The sequence below is a fragment of the Dendrobates tinctorius genome, unplaced genomic scaffold (assembly GCF_039654945.1).
Source record: "Dendrobates tinctorius isolate UK_male_01 unplaced genomic scaffold, ASM3965494v1 ptg000144l, whole genome shotgun sequence".
In the NCBI taxonomy this organism is placed as follows: domain Eukaryota; kingdom Metazoa; phylum Chordata; class Amphibia; order Anura; family Dendrobatidae; genus Dendrobates; species Dendrobates tinctorius.
In genome coordinates this window covers 14035404-14058276 of record NW_027361811.1, presented here as the reverse complement: position 1 = coordinate 14058276, position 22873 = coordinate 14035404, and the positions used below count along the sequence as shown (strand labels likewise).

The 22873-nt window shown below is 41.6% G+C and overlaps 1 protein-coding gene across 13 annotated transcripts in view; it reads right to left on the bottom strand.

Annotated features, from left to right (window-relative positions):
• Positions 1-3831: 3831 nt before the first annotated feature.
• Positions 3832-22873, bottom strand: part of TLE1 (TLE family member 1, transcriptional corepressor) — a 56464-nt gene continuing 37422 nt past the window's right edge. For all 13 annotated transcript variants that reach the window (XM_073546035.1, XM_073546046.1, XM_073546037.1 and 10 more), the window contains 9 exons: positions 18258-18402; positions 17357-17547; positions 16663-16739; positions 14762-15011; positions 13693-13940; positions 11219-11366; positions 7562-7712; positions 6597-6673; positions 3832-6208 (listed from right to left, as the gene is read on the bottom strand). In XM_073546035.1, coding sequence (XP_073402136.1) covers positions 6101-6208; positions 6597-6673; positions 7562-7712; positions 11219-11366; positions 13693-13940; positions 14762-15011; positions 16663-16739; positions 17357-17547; positions 18258-18402 — 1395 coding nt within the window. In that variant the 3' untranslated portion in view covers positions 3832-6100. The remainder of the gene's footprint in view (positions 6209-6596; positions 6674-7561; positions 7713-11218; positions 11367-13692; positions 13941-14761; positions 15012-16662; positions 16740-17356; positions 17548-18257; positions 18403-22873) is intronic.

Genomic DNA, 22873 nt, shown 5'->3' with positions numbered 1-22873 from the left:
CCATTCTTTGGATCAAACATCTAGATCTGTGGAAGGTTTAGGGTGTGTGCACACGTTGCGGATTCTGCTGCGGAATTTTCCGTGCGGATTTGTCTAAATCCGCAGGGCAAAAGACCTGCGGATTTTCTGCGGATTAGCCTGCGGTTTGACACCTGTCACGGAGCAGGTGTCAAACCGCTGCAGAATCCGCACAAAGGGGGGACATGTTGCGGATTTAAAACTGTGGAAGAATCCACACCGTGGGCACTGCGTTTTTCATTTTGCATTGCCTTTAATGGTACTGTACACCGCAGCAGAAACTACTGCGGACCCGCAAGGTCGAATCCGCAACGTGTGCACACACCCTTAGGATCATGAACACAAGCGTTCTACGTAAATAAAGCAAAATCTTATTATAGTGTGGACAGAGCAGAACTAAATAACAAAAGGCAGTGTTGTAGGCAAGTCATCTTGAAATGTCAATCCCTAGTATAAATTCACAAAGTGCTTGGTTGCCATAAAGAGGTCCATTACTGCTGTTGGGTGCTTGATGAACTGCAGTCTGAAACTTGAACACCAAAGAATTTAATTGCTAATCCTGGCCTAAACATGTATGTAATGTAGTATAAGTGCAGCAAAATACTTACAGATTGCCATCTTCCCCGGTTTCCAGCAGCGCTCTAGTCCTCTTCTCACTCATGAGACTGGAATTCAAGATTTGCTGAATCACACTGGGGATTGTGTGTTAACTGGAAGTCGCTTTTTACCTTGCAAGCCTATCCAAAATTAGGATTCATAGACTAGCATTATAAAAGCAACTTCTTGATTATATACAAACCCTGGCAAAAGTTATGGAATCACCGGCCTAGGAGCATGTTCATTCCGTTGTTTAGTTTTGTGCCATGTCTGTGATCTGCTTTTTTTCTAAAAAGTTACAGTCCATTCAAATGGCAACTTTCTGGCTTTATGAAACACTAAAAGAAAAGAACAAAAAAATGTGAGATAGTCAGTACTGGTTACTTTTTTAAACCAAGCATAGCGGAAAAATTATGGAGTCATTCAATTCTGAGGGAAAAAATTATGGAATCAGGAAAAACAGACTCCAACACATCACTAGTATTTTGTTGCACCACCTCTGGCTTTTATAACAGCTTGCAGTCTCTGAGGCATGGACTTAATGAGTGTCAAACAGTACTCTTCATCAATCCGGCTCCAACTTTCTCAGATTGCTGTTGCCAGATGAGCTTTGCAGGTTGGAGCCTTGTCATGGACCATTTTCTTCAACTTCCACCAAAGATTTTCAATTGGATTGAGATCTGGACTATTTGCAGTCCATGACATTGACCTTGTGTGTCTTTTTTCAAGGAATGTTTTCACAGTTTTTGCTCTATGGCAGGATGCATTATCATCTTGGAAAATGATTAAATCACCACCAAACATTCTTTCAATTGATGGGATAAGAAAAGTGTCCAAAACATCAACATAAATTTGTGTATTTATTGAAGATGTAATGACAGTCATCTTACCAGTGCCTTTACCTGATATGCAGCTCCATATCAATGACTCTGAAAATTTGCATTGCCTGAAGAGAACGTCATCTTTATAATTCTCATTGGAACGGCACCAAACTAGAGTTCCAGTATCATCACCTTGCCCAATGCAGATTCACGATTCATCACCGAGTATGACTTATCTAGTCATCCACAGTCCACGATTGCTTTTCCTTAGCCCATTGTAACCTTGTTTTTTTCCTGTTTAGGTGTTAATGATGGCTTTTATTTAGCTTTTCTGTATGTAAATCTCATTTTCTTTAGGCGGTTTCTTACAGTTCGGTCACAGGCATTGACTCCAGTTTCCACCCATTCGTTCATTTGCTTTGTTGTGCATTTCCTGTTTTGGAGACATATTGCTTTAAGTTTCTGGTCTTGACACTGATGTCTTCCTTGGTCTACCAGTATGTTTAACAACCTTCCCATGTTGTTTGTATTTGGTCCAGATTTTAGACACAGCTGACTGAACAACCAACATCTTTTGCAACATTGAGTGATTTACCCTCTAAGAGTTTGATAATCCTCTCCTTTGTTTAAATTGACATTTCTCGTGTTGGAGCCATGATTCAGGTCAGTCCACTTGGTGCAACAGCTCTCCAAAGTGTGATCACTCCTTTTCAGATGCAGACTAACGAGCAGATCTAATTTGATGCAGGTGTTAGTTTTGGGAACGAAAATTTACAAGGTGATTCCTTAATTTTTTCCCTCAGAAAGTGATTCCATAATTTTTCCCTTATGCTTGATTAAAAAAAGTAACCATTACTGACTACCACTTTTTTTGTTCTTGATATCTTTTAGTGTTTCTTAAAGCCAGAAAGTTGCCATTTGAAATTACTTTAGTTTAGTGCCCTGTCTGTGATCTGCTTTTTTTCTACAAAATTAAACAACTGAATGAACATCCTCCAAGGCCGGTGATTCCATATTTTTTGCCAGGGGTTGTATGAAGCCCAACAGAAAGGTTGCAATAGAAGTCACATGTGTGAGAAGAGGACCGGAGCCAGGCTGGAAATAGGGGAAGACTGCAATCGGTAACTATTTTATTGCACTTGCACTACATTACATCAATCAATCAAATTTATTATCGCCAAGTACATATTACATATATACAAGGAATTCTTTGTGGCAAAGAGGCAACATAATATATAACAGATACAACAAGTAACATCTAACAAGACAGATACAGTATATAGTCTACACATGACGATTTAATTGTTGAACAGAGAGTGGATAGAAGCTGTTCATATGGCGGTTGGTACTGCATTTGGGGACTCTGAAGCGACGTCCTGAAGGGAGTAGTTGGAATGAGGAGTGTCCCGGGTGAGAGGGATCGGATGAAATTTTCAATGCGTGGGATCGAATACTCTTATCATAAAGATCCTGGATTTTAGGCAGGGGGGAGCCTATAATTCTCTCTGCTGTTCTGAAAGTCCTTTGTAAGCGGAGTTTGTCATGCGCAGTGGCTCCCCCATACATACACAATTATATAGGTTTTAGACAAAAAATTTCTTAGGCGTGCTTCTTTAACAATAGGTCTATACAGGAATACCATTTAACACTCTATAGATCAGTTATAATTGCTATATATTTTCTTGTGATCCTGGTTTGGTTCAGGAGAACTGTGGGAAGTCTAGTTATTGTGGCTATAAAGCAGATGTAAAATATGGTCTTCTTACAACATCTGAAAACGGTTTTTGGCTGCAATGTACAATTTTTGTGTTTTACGCAACTTTTGTAAAGAACACTCAATTTGCTGGTGTTTTTACGGAAAATGCAGAAAAACCATAATAAATTATATTAAAGTTCAGAATACATATATTCTTAACTTTTCAATGTTCTACTCTTTCGCTTGGAAACTTCTGTCAAAATATTCTGGTGAAAGCTGAAAAGCAGAACATGAAATATCAATCTTAGCCTATTTTCACACTTGCGTTTTTTTGCGCTGCGCACCGTGCGCTGTGCAGACGCACATAAAAAACGCATCATGCGTTTGTGTGCGTTGTTTGCGCTGACGTGCGCTGTCAGCGCACCCATAGACTATAATGGGCGTTTGGGTGAAAAAAAAACCACATTGCGTGCGCATGCGTTTTTATGGGACAAGTCGGACGCACAAAAAAAAAAAAGCAACAGGATGCATTTTGTGCGCCCGAGCGCACACTACAAAAACCGCATGCGCGTACAAACGCATGTGTATGCGCACCCATGTAAAGTATAGGAAAAAAACGCATGCGTTTTTGCGCAAAAAAACGCAAGTGTGAAACCAGCCTTACTGATGTATACAAAAAAAAACAGAAAATAAAAAGTATACAGTGTATAAAAGTTTATTCGGACATAATAATGAAGTTTATACTTCATTAACATAAAAGTTAACCTTTAAAACCATTGAATGATTCATTCTAACTCAATGGAAGCAGAAAAGGTACCAGGCGTATTGACCACTAAATAGGGTGCTTTTCTTCAGCAAGAATACAACCAATGTTGTGCCAGCAACACAACCACTGTTTTCACATATCTCTAGCCTAGAGGCTACAATGTAGCAAAACTACATGCGAGAGTCTTAGATATTCTGGCATGTGTGGACGTAGCCTTAAAGTATATATTCCAAGATCTGCAGGTGGCAATCTATGAATGAAATATGGTATAGAACGGGTGTAGGTTCCGGTTCTGCGTTGTAGACTAGAGGAACAGAACACAATGTTCTGCATGACATCTCTATAAAAGCATGAACACTAGTTTATATCATACCATAGAGAAGGTCGAGAATGTACTTTAGGCTTAAACAGCCAGCTAAAACATCAAGCTAAATATGAACCAGAGCTTTGAGAGGTCACTAAATAAATGCACCCATCTAAGCAGTCAACATCAAGAATATAAAAAAGTGTACATTTCCAATCTTACAAATGTATTTGTGTATGTACACAAACGGACTCTTAGGCCGGGGTCACACTTGCGAGAAACTCGCACAAGTCTCGTGTCAATATCCGGCACTGCCGCCGGCACTAGGGACCGGAGTATGTATTTCTATGCAGCTGAGCGCTCCTGTCCAAGTGCCGGCGGCAGTGCTGGGTATTGAGACACGAGACTCGTGTGAGTTTCTCGCAAGTGTGACCCCGGCCTTAAGGCAGGGCTCAGACAGGTATATTTCATGGTCCACATATGGATGGGAATTGACTTGACCAGGTCTCCCCATCTGTACTTAATTAAAACATTAACTGTTTATTTCATAAAACCAAACAGTACACATGAAAAAAGTGAGGTTTCATAATATGTTATCAAAGAAATCTGCTACTTTCTACTCAAAGACTGACCATTTTCAAAACCACAGGTAAGATCTGTCTTCAGTGAATACGGATTACTACATTACCAAGAGAAAACCTCATCAACGGTCATTTCTTATGTAAATTAAAGGGGAGGAGAAGCTCTGCCTCTAGCTGCTATTCCTCCCCATTGTTTAAACGTGTGCAGCCGCACAGGAGCCCAAGAGACAGCGGGGCCCAGTTCCACCTCCAAAGCAGGTGGGATTTTGCAGTATGATGAGCTGTTCCACTGCAAAGGGCCCTTATATTATTCTTGCACAGGGGCCCTCCTCTGTTCGTGCCCACTCCATCTCATCCCCTTCTTATCTACATAGAATATGATCAGTATTAAACAGTGTACACCATTTCAATAATGTAAAAATTTGTCTGCACTGAACACAGATGCTACCCATAAATGAAGCATTTCGTTGTCACAAATGCTGTAGGTCTGCAGTTTGGCGATTTCTCTCTGTACATAGACCGTTGAATACACTGGTCCGTTCCCAGTCTAAGTTTCGGGTTCTCAGTTTTGTGCAAAAAATTGTGTTCTGAATGTCAGTTAACAGGAAGACCCCCATCATAGGTAAAGTTATGAAGTTACAAGCAGATCGAGATAGGAGAAAAACAAACAAATAAAAAAAGGATATGAGATATAAGCTATAGGTTATTAAACTAGCAGCCTAGTACCCAGATGACAAGTCATTGCAGCTGCGCTTTACAACATTTACAAGTTCACTATACCTACTACAGTGTACCAAAAGTAAGAGACCTTGCCAACCTGACCAAATAATTACAAATCCTATATACACCATGGGTATCAATTTACATATTTGACAATAAAAAATGCTGTTGGTACTAAAGCCTTTACTGTAGGAAAAACAAATATATTTACATTTTATACAAAAACCTTCAACAAAAAAATACAATAAAAAAGTAAAGAAATGGACAACAATATTTAGGAGCTTGTATTTCAAGAATCTGGTAAGTCAACTATCTTCAGGATCTCTGAGCCTCAGCACGAGTCACCAAAAAAAAAAAAAAAAAAAAATCAGCAGACACATTAAGACATTTGATGTCCATCTTCTCTTGAATTCAGTTTGTTCCAAGCTTACTGAACCCACAATATATATGGATATATGTCTGTTTGGATGCACAGGTAGAGTTTAAAATCCATGTTAAAATCCAATTCTTTTCAGTTAGAACAGTCTTCCTACTTCTACACAAACCAGCAGATTTTGGCCCGGATAGTCTTTCGAAAAATATGGCATCCGTTCACTTTCAGTAGATAACTTCATAGACTGTAGCTTTCTTGTCCCCTGATCCAGTGACAATGTATTTGTCATCCACAGAGATGTCACAGCTCAGCACAGAAGAGGATTCTTTGGACTGTGGGAAGATTATTAACTGATTAATTCACAATTCTAAAAACTTGTGGGTTTTTCCATAGAATTGTATTTTATGCAGAAATTCTGCAGGTAAAAAAAGTTTTTGTAGTTAAGTGTGTCCCAGTTTTGGAAATGCATTAAAAAATATTGTAATCCACATGACTATCAGTGTTGCCAAAGCCAAATGCCGGGAAGCATCAAAAATAAAAGTGGCTTTATAAAAAGCATAATGTACCAAAGTGACAAAAATTGTGACATAAATGCATGTAGAAATACACAAAACAACAAAAATCAAAACCTATAATTAACTTAATAAGTGCAGAAAATCTGTATATCAAAAACTCACCAAATAACCTTAGTGGGAACATAGCCTAAATGTAAATACTCACCTGGAATATACTGGCTCCATACGGAGTTCTCCAGGCATTAAGAAGGTTGTCTTTCCCTGTACTCACAAACCATTTACCTGTGCCAAAGTAACAATAAGTCACTACAAATAAGGAAAAATCACACATATTTATTGCAGAATTTCAAAGATAGAATTTAGATTTCTTTTTCTCAAAGCAGCACTTTAAGCACACTTCTGTTAATCTGAAAAACTATCAGGAAAAGCCAGGGATTTTCATTGTAGCTAGTCGCCCACCAATATTTAGCATTCAGCAACCTCTGCAAAAAAAAAAATTGCATTTTTGCAGACGGGCACACCTGTACCTGTGTGATGCCGGTCTGGAAGCTGACTACAATTTTCATACTTGAATGCCCATCAAGTCATACGGGAATGTTTACAACTTTCCTATACCAGCAGTCTATAAAGTAATGAAAATCTGGCAGTTTTCAAAGTCCGGCTGCGTGCGACAGCATAAATCTTGCCTAAAAATGTATTACACAGCATTGGTTAGCCACCCAACCTCACACTAAGGAAAAGAAAAGTGTTGGATGATCTCCAACACAAGCTTGGCACAGGATTGTCCAAGGCACTAATAAAATAACTTGCTAACATTAAACTTGGGGGTGTTTGCAGCTTTCAGCACACATTCACTGTGGTCTGACTTTTTATAGCATAGCTGCATTTTAGTCAGTCTAGCCTTGAGCTCCAGTTTAGAGAGACTAGCCAGAAGGGGACAATGTCACAGTGTTCCCCATCAGACCTTAAAGATGACCGCATTCCATCCGCTGATGGCTGGCGCTATTGCCAAGGCGATGCCCAAACTTAATCAGCTACTGAAACCAACCCCATCCCACCTGCCTTACAAAAGTTATTTTCACTGATCTGAAGGATTGAGCTAGTTTTTAATCTAGAATTTTGTCTCAAAAAGTGAAGTATTTTAAACACAATATGTCTTAATCTACTTACCACAATAGGCAAACTTTAAGGACAACACACAGCTCTCGTGAAGGTGTAGCTGATATTTGTCAGGCTTATTAACATGTAGAACCTCCACGTTACTACTCTCCATTCCTACTGCAAGCCATTCACCAGTTGGACAGTACCCAAGAGAGAAGATCTAGAAAGTATGCAAAAGCATCAAGACGGTTAAATCACCTCTTTAAGTCCCAAAGGACAAACTGTTACTGGATGTATCACAATAAGTGAGCAGCATGGTGGCTCAAAGGTTAGCATTGCTGCCTTGCAGCGCTGGGTTCAAATCTCAAGGACAACATCTCCAAAAGTATGTTCTCCCCTTGTTTGTGTGTTTCCGTCGAGTAATTTTGTTTCCTCCTACACAAAGACAAACTGATAGGGAATTTACATTGTGAGCCACAATGGGGAAAGTAATGATAATATCTGTTTAGTTAATGGTGCTATACACAAGTAAAGCACAAAAAAAATGAAATTCCTATAATACAGCCCACAGATGGTAATCAGATGAGGCCCTACTCTTTAGCAACCGCACTGTTTTGCCAACTCAGAATTCAGCAAATTTTAATGTTTAATTCATGCCCACTGCTCACCGGAGTATTACACACACACACATACATGAAAACAAAAACCCTTGAGTCATTATATGGCGTATGGAGGAAAGAAAAAACTATCCTCCAAGGCCAAAAAGATGCATAAACTCAAACAATGAAATAAATATAAGGAGAAAACACAGCAAGCAATATAAAAATTATATTCAATTTTATTCAAGTAAAGTACTACAAAAAACATATATGTATAATAATGTGCAATTATGGACAAAAACAGATAGTATCCACATATAGTACCCCAAACCTCCAAATAGATGGAAAAAATTCCCAGGCCATGTCCCAGGGAAGTGCAAAAAATTCCCACAGTAAGAGATTGTAACCCCCAAGCACAATGGCCTGAACTAGACATAAGTAAGGGGCATCGTTATAATGAAACAAACCGCAATAAAAAGCGGCGAAAAAAAAGGGGAAAGAACAGAACCCCAAGGGGCACTCACCAGGAATGGAGGAGAGGGGAGAGGCTGTACCACCCCCGACGCGCGTTTCGCGGCGTCTCAGGCAGCTTTCTCAAGAGGGATATGACACACATACATACATTTTTTTTTTATTTATTTATTTTATTTTATTTTTTTAAAACCTTTCACGACATTCCGGACTTGCCGCTAACAGGCGATTGTTACCTGATTAAATGCGGCTGTCAATATGACAGCGGCATTTAACTCGCACCCATGAGCGAGAGTCTCCTTATTTCCACCCATCGGAGCATCCGTGATGCCTGTGGCAGAACTTTAAAGGAGACTGTTTTCTACCATATGCAGCAAAGCTGAAGCATCACTGCATATAGCACAAGCAATCTTCAATAAACATTTGATGTCACCGCGTTCAGAAAAGTCTGACCTATTAAAATAGAACAATTAAGCCTATCGGTAAACACTGTACACTGAAATTTCAAAAACGCCAAAATGACTTTTGCAGCCACAGTTCCCCCCCAAAAAATGCTGTAAAATACAATTAAAAAGTCACATCTATCCAAAATTGGTACTTGACTACCAAAAAAAAAAAAAAAAAAAAAAAAAAAAAAAAAAAAATGTCTTGCCTTGCAAAAAACAAGCCACTATACAGGTCCATCGGACGAAAAATAATGTTCCGGCTCTTGAAAAATGGCAACTTTTTTTTTTTTTCATTTTGCAAGCTTCAGATTTTTTTTTTTAACGCTAAAATAAACAAAACATGCTTGTGGACATGTTTGCCATCGCCGTAGTCTTAGTGATGAGGAGAGTCATATTGCATGGTGATTTTTACCCCAAAAAATTTACACCGTAAAAACAACTCCCAAAAAAGGAAGTCAGAATTGTGGGTTTGTCTTTTTTTTTTTTTTCCAGAATTTCACTGCACTTGGAATGTGATAGGGGGAAGCCACGCATACCAGGACAGCGATGAGGGGGGGGGGGGGGGGGGGGGTTGGCACACATACCAGAACAGCAATTGGGGGGGAGCCACGCACACCAGGACAGCGATGAGGGGGGGGGGTTGGCACACATACCAGAACAGCAATTGGGGGGGAGCCACGCACACCAGGACAGTGATGGGGGGGGGGAGCCACGCACACCAGGACAGCGATGGGGGGGGGGGGGGGGGGCACGCATACCAGGACAGCGATGGGGGGGGGGAGCCACACATACCAGGACAGCGATGGGGGGGGGGGAGCCACGCATACCAGGACAGCGATGGGGGGGGGGGGGAGCCACGCATACCAGGACAGCGATGGGGGGGGGAGCCACGCATACCAGGACAGCGATGGGGGGGGGGGGGGGGAGCCACGCATACCAGGACAGCGATGGGGGGGGAGCCACGCATACCAGGACAGCGATTGGGGGGGAGCCACGCATACCAGGACAGCGATTGGGGGGGAGACACGCATACCAGGACAGCGATTGGGGGGGGAGCCACACATACCAGAACAGCGATGGGGGGGGTGAAGCCATGCATACCAGGACAGCAATTTGGGGGGGGGGGGGGGGGCACGCATACCAGGACAGCAATTTGGGGGGGGGGGCACGCATACCAGGACAGCAATTTGGGGGGGGGGGCACGCATACCAGGACAGCAATTTGAGGGGGGCACGCATACCAGGACAGGGATGAGGGGACAATGCATACCCGGCTTATACTCGAGTAAATGAGCTTACCCAGTTTTCCGTGGGAGAATTAAGTGCCTCGGCTTATACCCGAGTATACACGGTAAGGTGAGACGTAAAAAAAAATTTTAAACTATCGTTTACAGTACCCAACATTCTAGGTATTGTAATTTCAACGTTGAGGGCATTTCCCCAGCTCAGAATAAATTAAATGAATTGTAACCACAGCAACCTAACTAACGACACAAAAACATGGAATAGTTTTTTTTTCTGTTAGGCAATTCACGCAGCCCAAACCCACAGGCAGCATGAATTGCAGCCTGGCTGCATGATTACAGCCAGGTATATCATTGTATGAAACACTGTGGAAGTTTTGGCTGCCAAACTAGTTTGCAGGTAACCGACCGGTCTTCATCCAGAGCCAGATTAGGTAAGCATTTTCCTATAGTCTATGGCCAGATTATTCGTAAAGTAAGTTTTTTTCCCCCGAAATAAAAGAGCATTTCAGAGCATAATATACTTGGCTGCAATCATGTAACCAAGGGGAGATTCATGCTCCCTATGGCTTGGACAGCATGAATCACCTGCCTGACAGGTTTCATTTAAATCCCCAAGAGCTCCAGGTACTAGACCCGAGTTAAGAAGTCATACACTTGTGAAAATACGCTTTGCGATATACCGTTAACAGCTGTTAGTTGAAATTTTAACATTTTTTATGTAACTTTCCACAACAGAGTGGTAAGGTAAATTATAGTAAGCCAATGGCATGTCAAGTAACAGAACGTAAAACAAACAAGGCCTGCTCTGGTTGTAGAAACAGACTGGAGAGGTCAACATGAACGCAAGAAACTTGAGCAGGTGCCCAAAGCATTGTTTGTACGCCATGTAAAGCTAAAGCTTATGTGGCTAGAACAAACAAAAAGTAGGTGAAACAAAAGCTACCTCCAAGAATAAACAAGCTACCTGAGAAGTGAAGTCGTGTTGCTGGAGCTGTCGGCCTTCACGTAGATCCCAGGACCGCACAGTGTTGTCCAAACCTCCAGTCCAGAGCTTGGTACCATCATTAGAAATGTCAATACAGCTGGCTCCATCTGTGTGGCCCTGGAATTGCCTGATAAGACAAACAAGATTGAATAATGATTTCCTTGCCAGTAGTCAAGGTAAACATTGCTACATTGTTAGCTTTGGACTTTCCCTACATGTATCATCTCTTGTAAATCCAGTGAAATGGAACACTACCCCTCCCATGCGAACACATCTAAACTACAACCACAGGTTCAAGCTGCTAGCATTATTACAGCAAGTTCAAAAGGCTACTGCCTAAATATAATACTGCACAGAAAGGAACCAAACGATTTCCAAAATCAGGGCACAATTTCTGGTACAATCAAAGAACAAAGAACAATCTGAAATTCTTGGAACTTTGTAACTACCCCTTTGGAGGGCAAATGGCAGCTTATGTATAAGACTAGACAAATTGAATTGCTTTAACGCACAATAACAATACTAATTAAAGTACTCTGCACTTATCGTTCCTCTCCTATCTACAAACAAATGAAGAGTAGCACATGTGTAGCTACCTCCCCAGTGGGGTGCGTGATGGCTCACCTCCTGTAGAGGGACAATTCTATCATAGTTTATGCCATCTCCAGGGAACACCGAATCTGCTCAAGATGAACTTCCCCTTTAAACTTTATTAATGAACACCAATAGAGGTAAAGCACATTATCCAAGTTGTTTTTTTATAGCTCACACTTTTCTTCATGTAAGAGACATGTAGAAGTGGTTAACAGATCCATAGCATTTCAGAGGAGGGGCGGGTGGATAAGGGAAAGGACACTGGCTGGGCTTGCTTAAAATTACATCTGAAGGTTGAGAGGAGAATTATCAGAGTCCCAAATCTGTCATGTGCCTGCCAAACAGCCTGTAAAGCCTCATGGATTTATTCCAGACAGAATAGTTTGCTGGCCTCCTATACAAGCAGGTTTGCCAACCTAATAGGATTCAAAAAGATGTGAGCTACATACAACCTAGCTCTAAGAGCAATTAAATAAAAATCCCTGCTAAGCCTTGTTTAACCCTTTTGGCATCCGTTGCTGGTATTAAGATATTCCAACTGCCAGGGTCATGGAACATAAAATACAAAAGGTCAGTTCCCAAGAACGTTATGTCAGCATTTCTCCATAATAAAAATGACATTACCCTCCAGGAAAGCCATCAAAAGAGAGGTCATTATTTAAAGAGAATACTAAAAGGAGGTTTACTACTTTGGCTAAAATCTGACAACTACGGCAGATCCCTGTGTAGCAGCGCAATATTACGGTACATACAAGGTATTAACAAGGAAAGAAAGCCGAGAGAACAGATGAATTCTATAGACAGCATTTAATCACGGGTGAAAAAAAAAAAAATGAAAGCTTCTTTATTCTGCCATGTACTGCAACGTTTTGACCTATCATATTCCAGAGACCTATGGTAGGTCAAAATGCTGCAGTACATGGCAGAATAAAAAAAGCACTGAATTTTTTCACCCATGATTAGATGCTGTGTAAGGCTATTTTCTCACTAGCGTTTATGAGCACAGCAACGGCCTGCGCACGGCCGCCGCTAAGCCCCGCCCCGTGCCACGCCTCCGCCGGTAGCTCCGCCTACCGGCGCATGACTCTGCATGCGTCCCCCTATCTTTATCACTGGGGACGCAGGCCGTGCGCAATATGCGTTTGGCGGCGCATGCGTCCTTTTGACGGTGCGCCGACCTGCGCCAAACGCAACCTGCTGCATTTTGGTTGCGCTGGCGCACCGTCAAAAAGGCGCATGCGCCGCCAAACGCATATTGCGCACGGCCTGCGCCCCCAGTGATAAAGATAGGGGACGCAGGACGCATGCAGAGTCATGCGCCGGTAGGCGGAGCTACCAGCGGAGGCGAGGCAGGGGGCGGGGCTTAGCGGCGGCCGTGCGCAGGCCGTCGCTGCGCTCATAAACGCTAGTGTGAGACTAGCCTAAGTCATGCAATAAACATCTTCATGCACACATCTGAAAATAAACCACTTTTGTGACATTAACCATTAAAGAAAAAAACAAATCTATACACACAAAAATCTGATAGAATGCAACAACATGCATGCATATTCCTGTGTATATCATTTATCGTAGGTTTAAGTACAGTTGCCAGTTATAAATACAAGTGATCATGGAATTCACGGAGCACCAACAAAGCAGCTACAATTAACAGCTTGTTACAAAACTACATGTAAAAAGTGGAACCAAGTACTTATTGTGAACCCCAACGCTCGAATGTAGTCTTTAGAAACCGGTGCAAAGAAGTCTGCCATCCATGGTCCGGATGACAAACTGAAGGAACCAATATTAGAACTAGATTTTATCCCCAGTAAACCTAGAACTTACTTGCAATATTAATAGGAGATGGTAGGACTTACCTTACAAGGGTCTGGTTGTGCAAGTCCCACACGGCAATGTTGCCATCACTACAGCAGGAGAAGCAGACTTTGGAATCGGGGCTGATGGCCAGGGCATAGCAGGCGGGAGCAGATGATGTGAGCTCGGCTTTTATACGTGGGGTAGGAGCTGCCAGGTCCCATATGGATAACGTGCTGGCTTCCCCTCCGACAATCAGTGTGCATCCATCAGGAAGTAATTTACATGACCTGATATAGTTATCTCGATTCTATAGAAAAACAGGAAGAATCTAAAATGACGAGTTTTGCACTTTGCCTAGGTATTCTGCAAATGCTAACAGAGTGTTTATAAGAAGATCACATGTAAAACCACTGCTTCTGTAAACTTGTGGGAAAATAAGAGCACCCATGTGGGCCACTATTTCTGTGGTTAAACACTTTACTTACTATTCTAGTGTTATAAATAGTGCACCACTATTTGCACAGGTACATTCCATTAAACAAATGACAAAGGCAGCCTGTACGTGTACACTCAGAGCAACGCCAAGTCCTAAGATTGCTTTTCATAACCGTACTCTAACAATTTCCAACCATCTAGTTGGCAAACAAGCAAAGTAAACACACAGAGCGGAGATGACGGAGGCACGGCCCACACGGCATGGGAGTCCATTCTTTCAACTATCATACAATGAAGTAGTACCGAGGTGGAGCTGAACAAGAAACCAAGAGATCCTAAGCAACCCGGATCCTCACGCCAGCGTGTAGTGACAAACTGCTAAGCACACTACACTTTGCCACAGGAACAAATCTGGTCATTTTAAGAGGAAGTGTTGTCAAAAGCAATATTAACCAAGGGCACTTCTAAAATACACATCACAGGAGGAAAAGTTATAATAAAAAAAAAAAAAAAAAAAAAACACTTGGCCTCTGCCAAAATAACAGTACAAGAAAACCTCGAGAATTTGTTTGGCAGTATTTGAGGCTTTAAGACAACACAAGCGATAGACCAAAAAAAAAAAAAAAAAAACACATTTCCTTGTTCTGTCTCCAAGGAGACATTACCTAGAACACAAGTTCCTGCTCCACTTACCAAGCAGTCCAGCTGAGAGACAGGGCTTTTGTTGCCAGGTTGGCTAATGTCCCAGACCTTGACACATCCCTTTCCACCGGTGTACACGTGTCTGGTGGGGTTGCTGATGGTAACTGCACAAACCACTTCCCCGTGACTTAGTGTGTTGATCTGCCGCGCGTGCCGAGGGATTCCTGGGCCAATCAGAGCATCAGGAGGGAATGGGACCGGCTGCATCTGGCCGTCTGCAGTAACGTGAAATGAGTAAGCCCTAGGGGACAAAATTACATTAAACAATGATGCAAGGAACACCTCGGTTGCAGAACTACAATGTGATCTGTAATAACTGCATGTGGACAGACGTTATGCAGTAAGCAGGAAAACACTTAAAAATGATTAAATATAGTTTCCGATTTGGCCTGAAGCTTGGAAAACAATTAGAAGTTCAAATCTATAAGCATAGGACTATTGTCATTTGACATGCATCTTCTGTGACAAAATAAGTGCAACAACATCTGGGCTTCCACTTATTGTACTTGTAACCTGTGACACTACATAAGGGCATTCTTCTAGGATATCCAGCTTACCCACTCTACTGGGGTACACATGGCCTCTAGATTTCAATACACTAAAAGCAATAGGGCCCAACTTGTGGAAGAGGCAAATAGATGTATTTTAACCTTACATGACTTCATCTAAGGCACCATTCACACATCTGAAAAAATGATACTGATGTCATCAGTGTTGAGCATGAGTGTCATCCGTGTGTTTCACTGATGGATAAAGAAATTACAAAGCTTCTCCTATACTTTGCAATAGTAAGCACGGACAGGACATATACACAGATTATGTATGCTTTTCAGACACAGACTTGTATTGGCCCTCATCTGTATTGCCGAAAAAAAGCAAACATGTCCCCATTTGTTTTGCACAAACACGGTCTGTGAAAAACACGGACATGTGACTAGCACTACGGATTATAATGGGTACATGCGTATCTGTGAAAAACTATAAACACATACATGGAACAAGGACGGTTGAATGAGGCCTAAAAGTTGGTAAAACATGATAGCCTTACTGTTATAAACTGGAAACTATGTACCTACGTATGCAGAAATTCCTGACTAAAAACCGGACTCCTTCCCAGGAAAAACGCATTTTTTTTCGCACGTGTTTGCGTTTTTTCCGCAGCATCCACATTCTCCTAGATTATAGTTGGAAATGCGTTTTTTTCCGCAAAAATTAATGAACATGTCGAGTTTCATTCAGCGATGCGTTTTTTGTGGGAAAAAAAAACAGATCATGTGCACAAAAATTGCAGAATGCATTATAAGAATGGGATGCTTAATGTATGCTTTTGTTAAGCTTTTTTGCAGGGAAAAAAAAACGCTTAAACGCGAAAAAACGCTTACGTGGGCACACAGCCTTAGCGTTACTTTTGGAAAGAATAATCAAGTGAGCATGTGCCTAAATCCATGAAATACAAGGCAGAGCCTAGCCAAAAAAGAAAACCAATGCGGCAGGGTTAAGCAAGGTCACCAGAAGGCAACATCTGTACCCCCCCCTTTAAGACGTCATTCTCAATGCTGCCATTGGAATACACCGAGGGTTTTAGAGTTGGGATGGAAAATGTGCGCATACAGTCCACACAGTTTTGCAGGTAAACACTAGTATTCCCTGAAACATGCACAGACATTACTCCAAACTGATGGAGTTGTCAAAAAGATTTTAGCATGGCAGCTACACGTCTATTAGTGTGCAAGTAGAGATAGACAGTCGCTCATTAGGGCCACAGACAGGACTGAGGAGCGCTAAGACAAAAACTGCTGTCAAATGTTTTTGTTCCATTACTAGCTGACATCAATATACCGGGCTTTATTCAGCATGAATGAAAGGTCGCTAGGGTGAATAAACATACGTACGGCTTTCCTCCAGGGATTCCAGCTAGACTTGGGGGCATTCCTGGCACTCGCATGTGAGGAGGAGTGTCAAAGCCAACCTGTAGTAGAAAAGAGGAAATTGCAGTTAATACTTGGCTTTTGGGTGATGACTAGGGATGAGTGAAAAGCGTCAGATAACGCCTTATCCGAATAGCTATAGCGCTTACTGACTAGCTGCATCGGGAACCCAGAGATACCTGGAGCGCACCCCATGATCAGCTGTTCGGCGCCGCAGCTGCATCTGTGGCGGCTGTCTGACAGTCACAACACGTGCATGGAGAGCCCAACAAACAGGCTCTACATGCATGTGTTGTGACTGTCACACAGCCGAGACACCGAACAGCTGATCGGGAGCACTCCAGGTATCCGGGTTCCCGATGCAGCTAGTCGGATAAGCACTAAGCCGAATCCATTCGCTCATCTCTAGTGAAGGCCACTAAAGGCAGCCATTACAAAAGCCTAGCGATACAACAGATCCTTCATTATTAGGCTGAGTTCTTCTATATCTTTGTGTATTTACTGTGCTAAATACCTACCAAAAAGCATGTCAGGGCAATACAGTCAAAGACGCATCACAAAACCAATTTGCATGCAATGAGGTAAGGAAAAAAAAAAAAAAAAAAAAAAAAGATTGACATTGAGACTAGTTCATTTTAAAGTTAAATGTTGCCCTCACCATTGGTGACCTGCCATATGCCACTACGGCGGCGGCTGCAGCTGCTGCACTCATCTGTGGAGACATATTGTGTAAACTTGCATATGCGGCTCCTGGACTGGTAAGTTCACCATTCATTCCTGCATGAGGTACCATCCCAAATGGGGCAGCATAGGGACCTGGAACTGCTAATGGGGTCCTCAAACCAGCAGCTGAAATGAAAGAACCAAGTGCTTATTATAGGTCAATCCACAAGAAAACACAGCAGACATAGGGAAGGGTGCACGTACAATTGCAATATCACACGCTTTCTGGACCAAACGAATAAAACGTAGCAAAACTTTGCGGGTTTGTCGTCTCGGTTGCAGACTTGCGTTTTCCTGTAATGGAATTTCACCCCTCTTTTACATTGCCTGTTCTCTGTTTACAATATATTTGCCTGTGCCAAAACTGGAAGATAAAGGCTGAGAGATCTGGAATTAATCTTATTCTAGGCCAGACTCCTGAATTTTAATAGTCGCTTCACAAAAGGAAAATAGGTTTCTGCAAGGATTTACATGAAAGGGCTTGCCTGCGAAAGTCAACAATCGCTGCGTTCATTTGCTGTATGCATATAGCAAATATTAACCAACTGGAACTGGGAATTATGGGTTCGAGAACAGCATTACACTGAGAATACGGAGATGGATATCTCCCGCCTGCCTTTCTGAAAATTGGAGTATTCGGAATTAAAATAAAGCCAAGTGTAAACAGTCTGACGGAAAGTGGTGCAGCTGCTGAAAATGGAGTGCAAACATCTGCTATTCATCAGCCCGCTTTGATGGGAGGAAAGGGGAGAAAAACAGATTTAAGATTCATAGGGTATTATGTACGTAAAATATGCTATGTAAACAGCAGAGGAGAAAAAAAAGGGACTTCTCACCAGCTTGGTTAACCAGAGGGTCCATGGAGGGAGGCTTGCCAAGTCCCGGACGAAGACCTGATGTAGCACTTGTGCCGGGAGTCGGTACATCGCTACGAGGAGTTGGCGTGCTTGATTTCAGGACAGGCGTGCTGGCTTTTTCATGCTAGTATCATTAAACAAATTAAATGAGTATTATTTTTAAGCCAAGCCATATTACACAATTTATCACAACAGCAGCTGGGATACTGGGCATCTAATACCCACACCTTCAGCCAATTTTCATAAATCCACACAATGTTGACAGCATTAACTTGTGAGAAAGAAATGTTGACCTTTCATTCTACTGCCAAGACGAAAACTCAGATCTGTAGAAAGTGTTACACATTTCTTTTTTATTTTCTAGCTACAGCCACATAGAGGAGATTGTTTAAAACTCATTTCTAAGCCTGCATATAATTTCCTTAATGTGGTCTTTTCACAGAGCTTGACAAATTAAGGACTATCTGGCACGAAGAGCCCTCTGCATCCAATACGCTTACAATTGGCCTACTAAGCTCGTGAAAAACACGGGCCTCATGAATTTGCCATCACTTAACGCAGAAACAGTCGCCAAACGCCATGTTCTGTGGGGTGTATGTTTCCACTGCTTTGCATTTTACTTACAAGCAAAGTTCACACATTTATAAAATAAAAAGTTTAAAGAGGATTTGACAACTAACATTACCCAGCCAAAACAATGAAGGAACTTTACAACCTCCCAAATACCTTGACTCCACAAAATCAAAAAGTGGAATTAAAGCTTTGAGAAGTTGCAAAACGTTGGCATGGTTTCTCAGGTCCACCTAAAAGGGTGACTAGCTGTAGCGTTCTGCACTCCAGAAATCTCACTAGAACGATTTCCGGAGTAGCACACTGAGCCACAGTCCATTCGTCAGATGCTCCAGATTCATGAAGACATGAGCACCTCTTCATGAATCTGGAGCTTCTGACCACCAGAGAAGAAAAAAAAAAAAAAAAAAAAAAAAAAAAAAAAAATCACCAGTCTTGATGAATCGGGGCTAAGACTGTATTCATAAGCTGTGATTGCACTTCTGCCCTGCATCACTGATGTAGTTTTACAAAAACTCATTTTTTCAGGGAAAATGGCATATTCCAAAAAAAAAAAAAAAAAAAAAAAAAAAGGGGGCAGCTTACACCTTTCTGGCAGAGGCCCATTTTTTCAAGTCTGTCACTCTAATAACTTTGGGATGATTTTTCCCCGTGACACTTTGTACTTCACGATTGTGGAAGATGTCCGCTTATAAAAAGATCCGAAATTTGTAGAAAATGTTGAAACCTTCCCAATTTTAAAACTGAATTCTCATGACACAGATGAAATATTTTCTACATGTCTACTTTATAGCGACCTGATTTTTTTCAAACACCTTCACTTTCTTAATAGCGTAATAAAATATATAATTTCAAGAAAATTATTATTATAAAAAGGGTTAAAAGCTTTCCATTTATTTTTTTTTAACACAAGCCAGACGTACGGGGTATTCAGACATGGGTATTTCAATGGTGATAGAATTTAAAAAATTACACCCCCTGAAGTTTTGAAAACCACATCCAGGGAGCTTGTTATCTATTCAGGTATGTTACGGCAAACTAATGAAGAAATACATTCAACAACCACAATGTTACTTTAGCCTTACAAATTTTTCATTTTCAACAGTTGTATTGTGAGAAAAAGCACCGAAAAATGCCTTACACAATTTCTAGTGAACACTGGCACATGCGGACAAAGTCTACTGTTTAGGCAAGTTGCATGGCATAAAAGGCAAAGAGAGTCACTTGACTTTATGAGCTCAGATTCCACCTAGATAGTGGGCGCCCGTCATGTCGCATTTGCAGAGCTGAACCCCCCACAAATGATGCAGTTTCGGAAACGACACGTGGCAAGGAATATATCTAGCAATGATGTGACCCACTTCACAAGAGTTTATAATATAGGGAAGTGAAAATTAGATTTAAATTGCTTTTCACTAAAATGTTGCATTTTCAGAAGCCGCAATAGGAGAAAATACATTCCACAATCTGTAAAGCAATTTTATCCGGAACGCAGCAACACAGTGGTCACAAACTAGGGCTCCTATGGGAAGAAACACCATTTTGTTTCCAGAGCATTAAGTCTATCGGAGATGGTTTGCACTTCACTTGTGGAGTCAAGGGGCAAGAACAGTAAAGAAACACCCCCCCCCCCCCCCCCCCCCCCCCCCCCCAAGTGGCCCAGTTTCAAACAGTACATACCCACAATCAATTAATTTAGGTTTGGTGCATATTTTTAACCCACAGGTGCTTCTAAGTTTTAGAGTCCTGGGTCGTCGAAATTAAACTAAAAATGTTTGCCAACACTAAAATGTTGTTTTAGCCTCCAATTTTTCACAAAAGAAATTAGGAGAAAATTTACCACCAAAGTAAATTCTCCTGAACGGGGCAGTATCCTCTACATGGACAACACAGCAGATGGGGTGGTGTTCCATCCGTACGTCAGTTAATTACGGTCACTAATGGAGCTATTTCCTGACCAATGAGTGAGACAGGAGTTAGACCCCCACCAGTTTCATACTGGTAACCAATTGGACGTTATTATCGACGTTAACTGTGGTTTGGGCACGCTGCTGCTGTGCTTAGAAGGCACCATTTGACTTTGGGAGCATGGATTTTACTGGATTCGTTTTTGGGGGCAATGTCGCTATTCCAGCTCCTTTGAGCCAACAGTGACATGGAAAACGTATTTTCTATTGACAGGTAGATATTAGGGGCTTGTTTTTTTGCAGGAGGTGAACTTTTTATCATCACTCTTTAGTCTAATATTTGGCAACCAGGATGAACAAATCAAGAGAAATTCAGGAATTATCTAGGACTATTACGCACTTTTACCTTATCCAATGTGCGGGTCAGTACGATTACAGCTATATCAGGGCTATGCAAGATTTTTTTGTGTGGACACTTTTCTTTAACTTTCGACCAATAGAGTTGTGTAGTGGCTTTTGTGGGATGAGTTGGAAGTTTTTATTGGTACCATTTTGAACTGCTTAATAGTCTCTAGATTTTTGAGTGTCATAAGGAACGAAAAAAATCATGAATTTATAGATTTTTTGTATGCCTTTTGTTTAATCACTTTTTTAAAGGTCACTTTTTGATCTCGTTATGCTAATTTGTTTCCATATGATTAAAAAGGTATTTTTGGCTTTCTTTTACATGCTTTTTTTTTTTTTTTCTAACCACACACACTGCACTGTGCAGTACTTGATCTCTCCCTAGTCTAATCACTGGTCTAATACCCTGCAATACTTATGCTTAACACTGACCGGGGGTCCGTTAAAGCCTGCTTATGCTAGCACCAATCGCAGCAGGGTGTCAGCCATAATAACATAGCCGACTCCCGCTGCTAATGAATCCGGCTTCATCATCATGCCCTAATCTTACAGTGGCAACACACTGCCCAGACATGAAAGGCGGATGTCAGGAGAGCGAGTTAAAAGACCAGAGTGGCTCAAGGCTGCAGTGCAGTAAAGCTGCTGCAACTGAACATAGCCTTTACAGTTTTTTAATGGGATGTATGTGACTTCTCTCAGCACTTGCAAAAGCCTTACGGTCTGTTCTCTTGCTGAGGAATTTTCGCAACTAATGTTGCAGCAAATGCGCAACTGTGCACGGCTCTGACGCAATGCCATTCAGATGAATGGTACAGATTTTCAGGTGATGAAATTTCAACAAAATATGAAGTGTGGGAATTCACCCTTAAGCCGGGATCACACATGCGAGAAACTCGGACGAGTCTCGAATGTTAATACCCAGCACTGCCGCCGGCACTCAGGAGTGAAGAGTGAGGCCACACACTCCGATCCGAGTGCCAGTGGCAGTGCCGGGTATTAATATGCGAGACTCGTCCGAGTTTCTCGCATGTGTGATCCCGGCCTTAAAGGAAATCTGTCACCATGGTCTATTAAACTGACGACAGCATGAGGTAGGAGTTAAAACACTGAATTTGACAGTGTCACATGGCCAGCTGTGTCCCGTTTACTTATACTGAAGGTTTTATCACCTGGTGATTATCGTCTGTATTACATCAGCTACAGCAGTGCCTGCTAGTCCGACTCCACCCCCCCTCCTGTGATAAGCAGCCCATTGCCTATAGATTTTAAACAGAGCCGGTGTGGGCAGGGGCAGCTTTCTCAGCTCTGCGGCATTGCTAAATCTAATATCTGACAGTTTACTGGGTGAAGTCGTTCTAAGTGATACATTGTTAGATTCAGGGTTTGTCTACATCATGATGTTCTCAGTTGAGGTAACGAAAACCTGCTGACAGATTCCCTTTAAAAGGGATGTCTGCATTAGATATTTCCACTTTATACTTTCTGCAGTAGAAAACAGAAAAAAAAAAAATGATACAGCTTTTTATGGAAAATTAAATCTTACATTTGATCCTTTCCAACGTAAAACGAGTTCTACAGTATTTAATTGGCAAGCTCAAATACTTAATGTCTGTTAATTCACTCTATAGTTTTTCTCCACAGTATGTGATTGATATTTAACGACAACGCGTTCACAACACCGCTACAGTATTTTGCAGCAGATTTTATGCACGC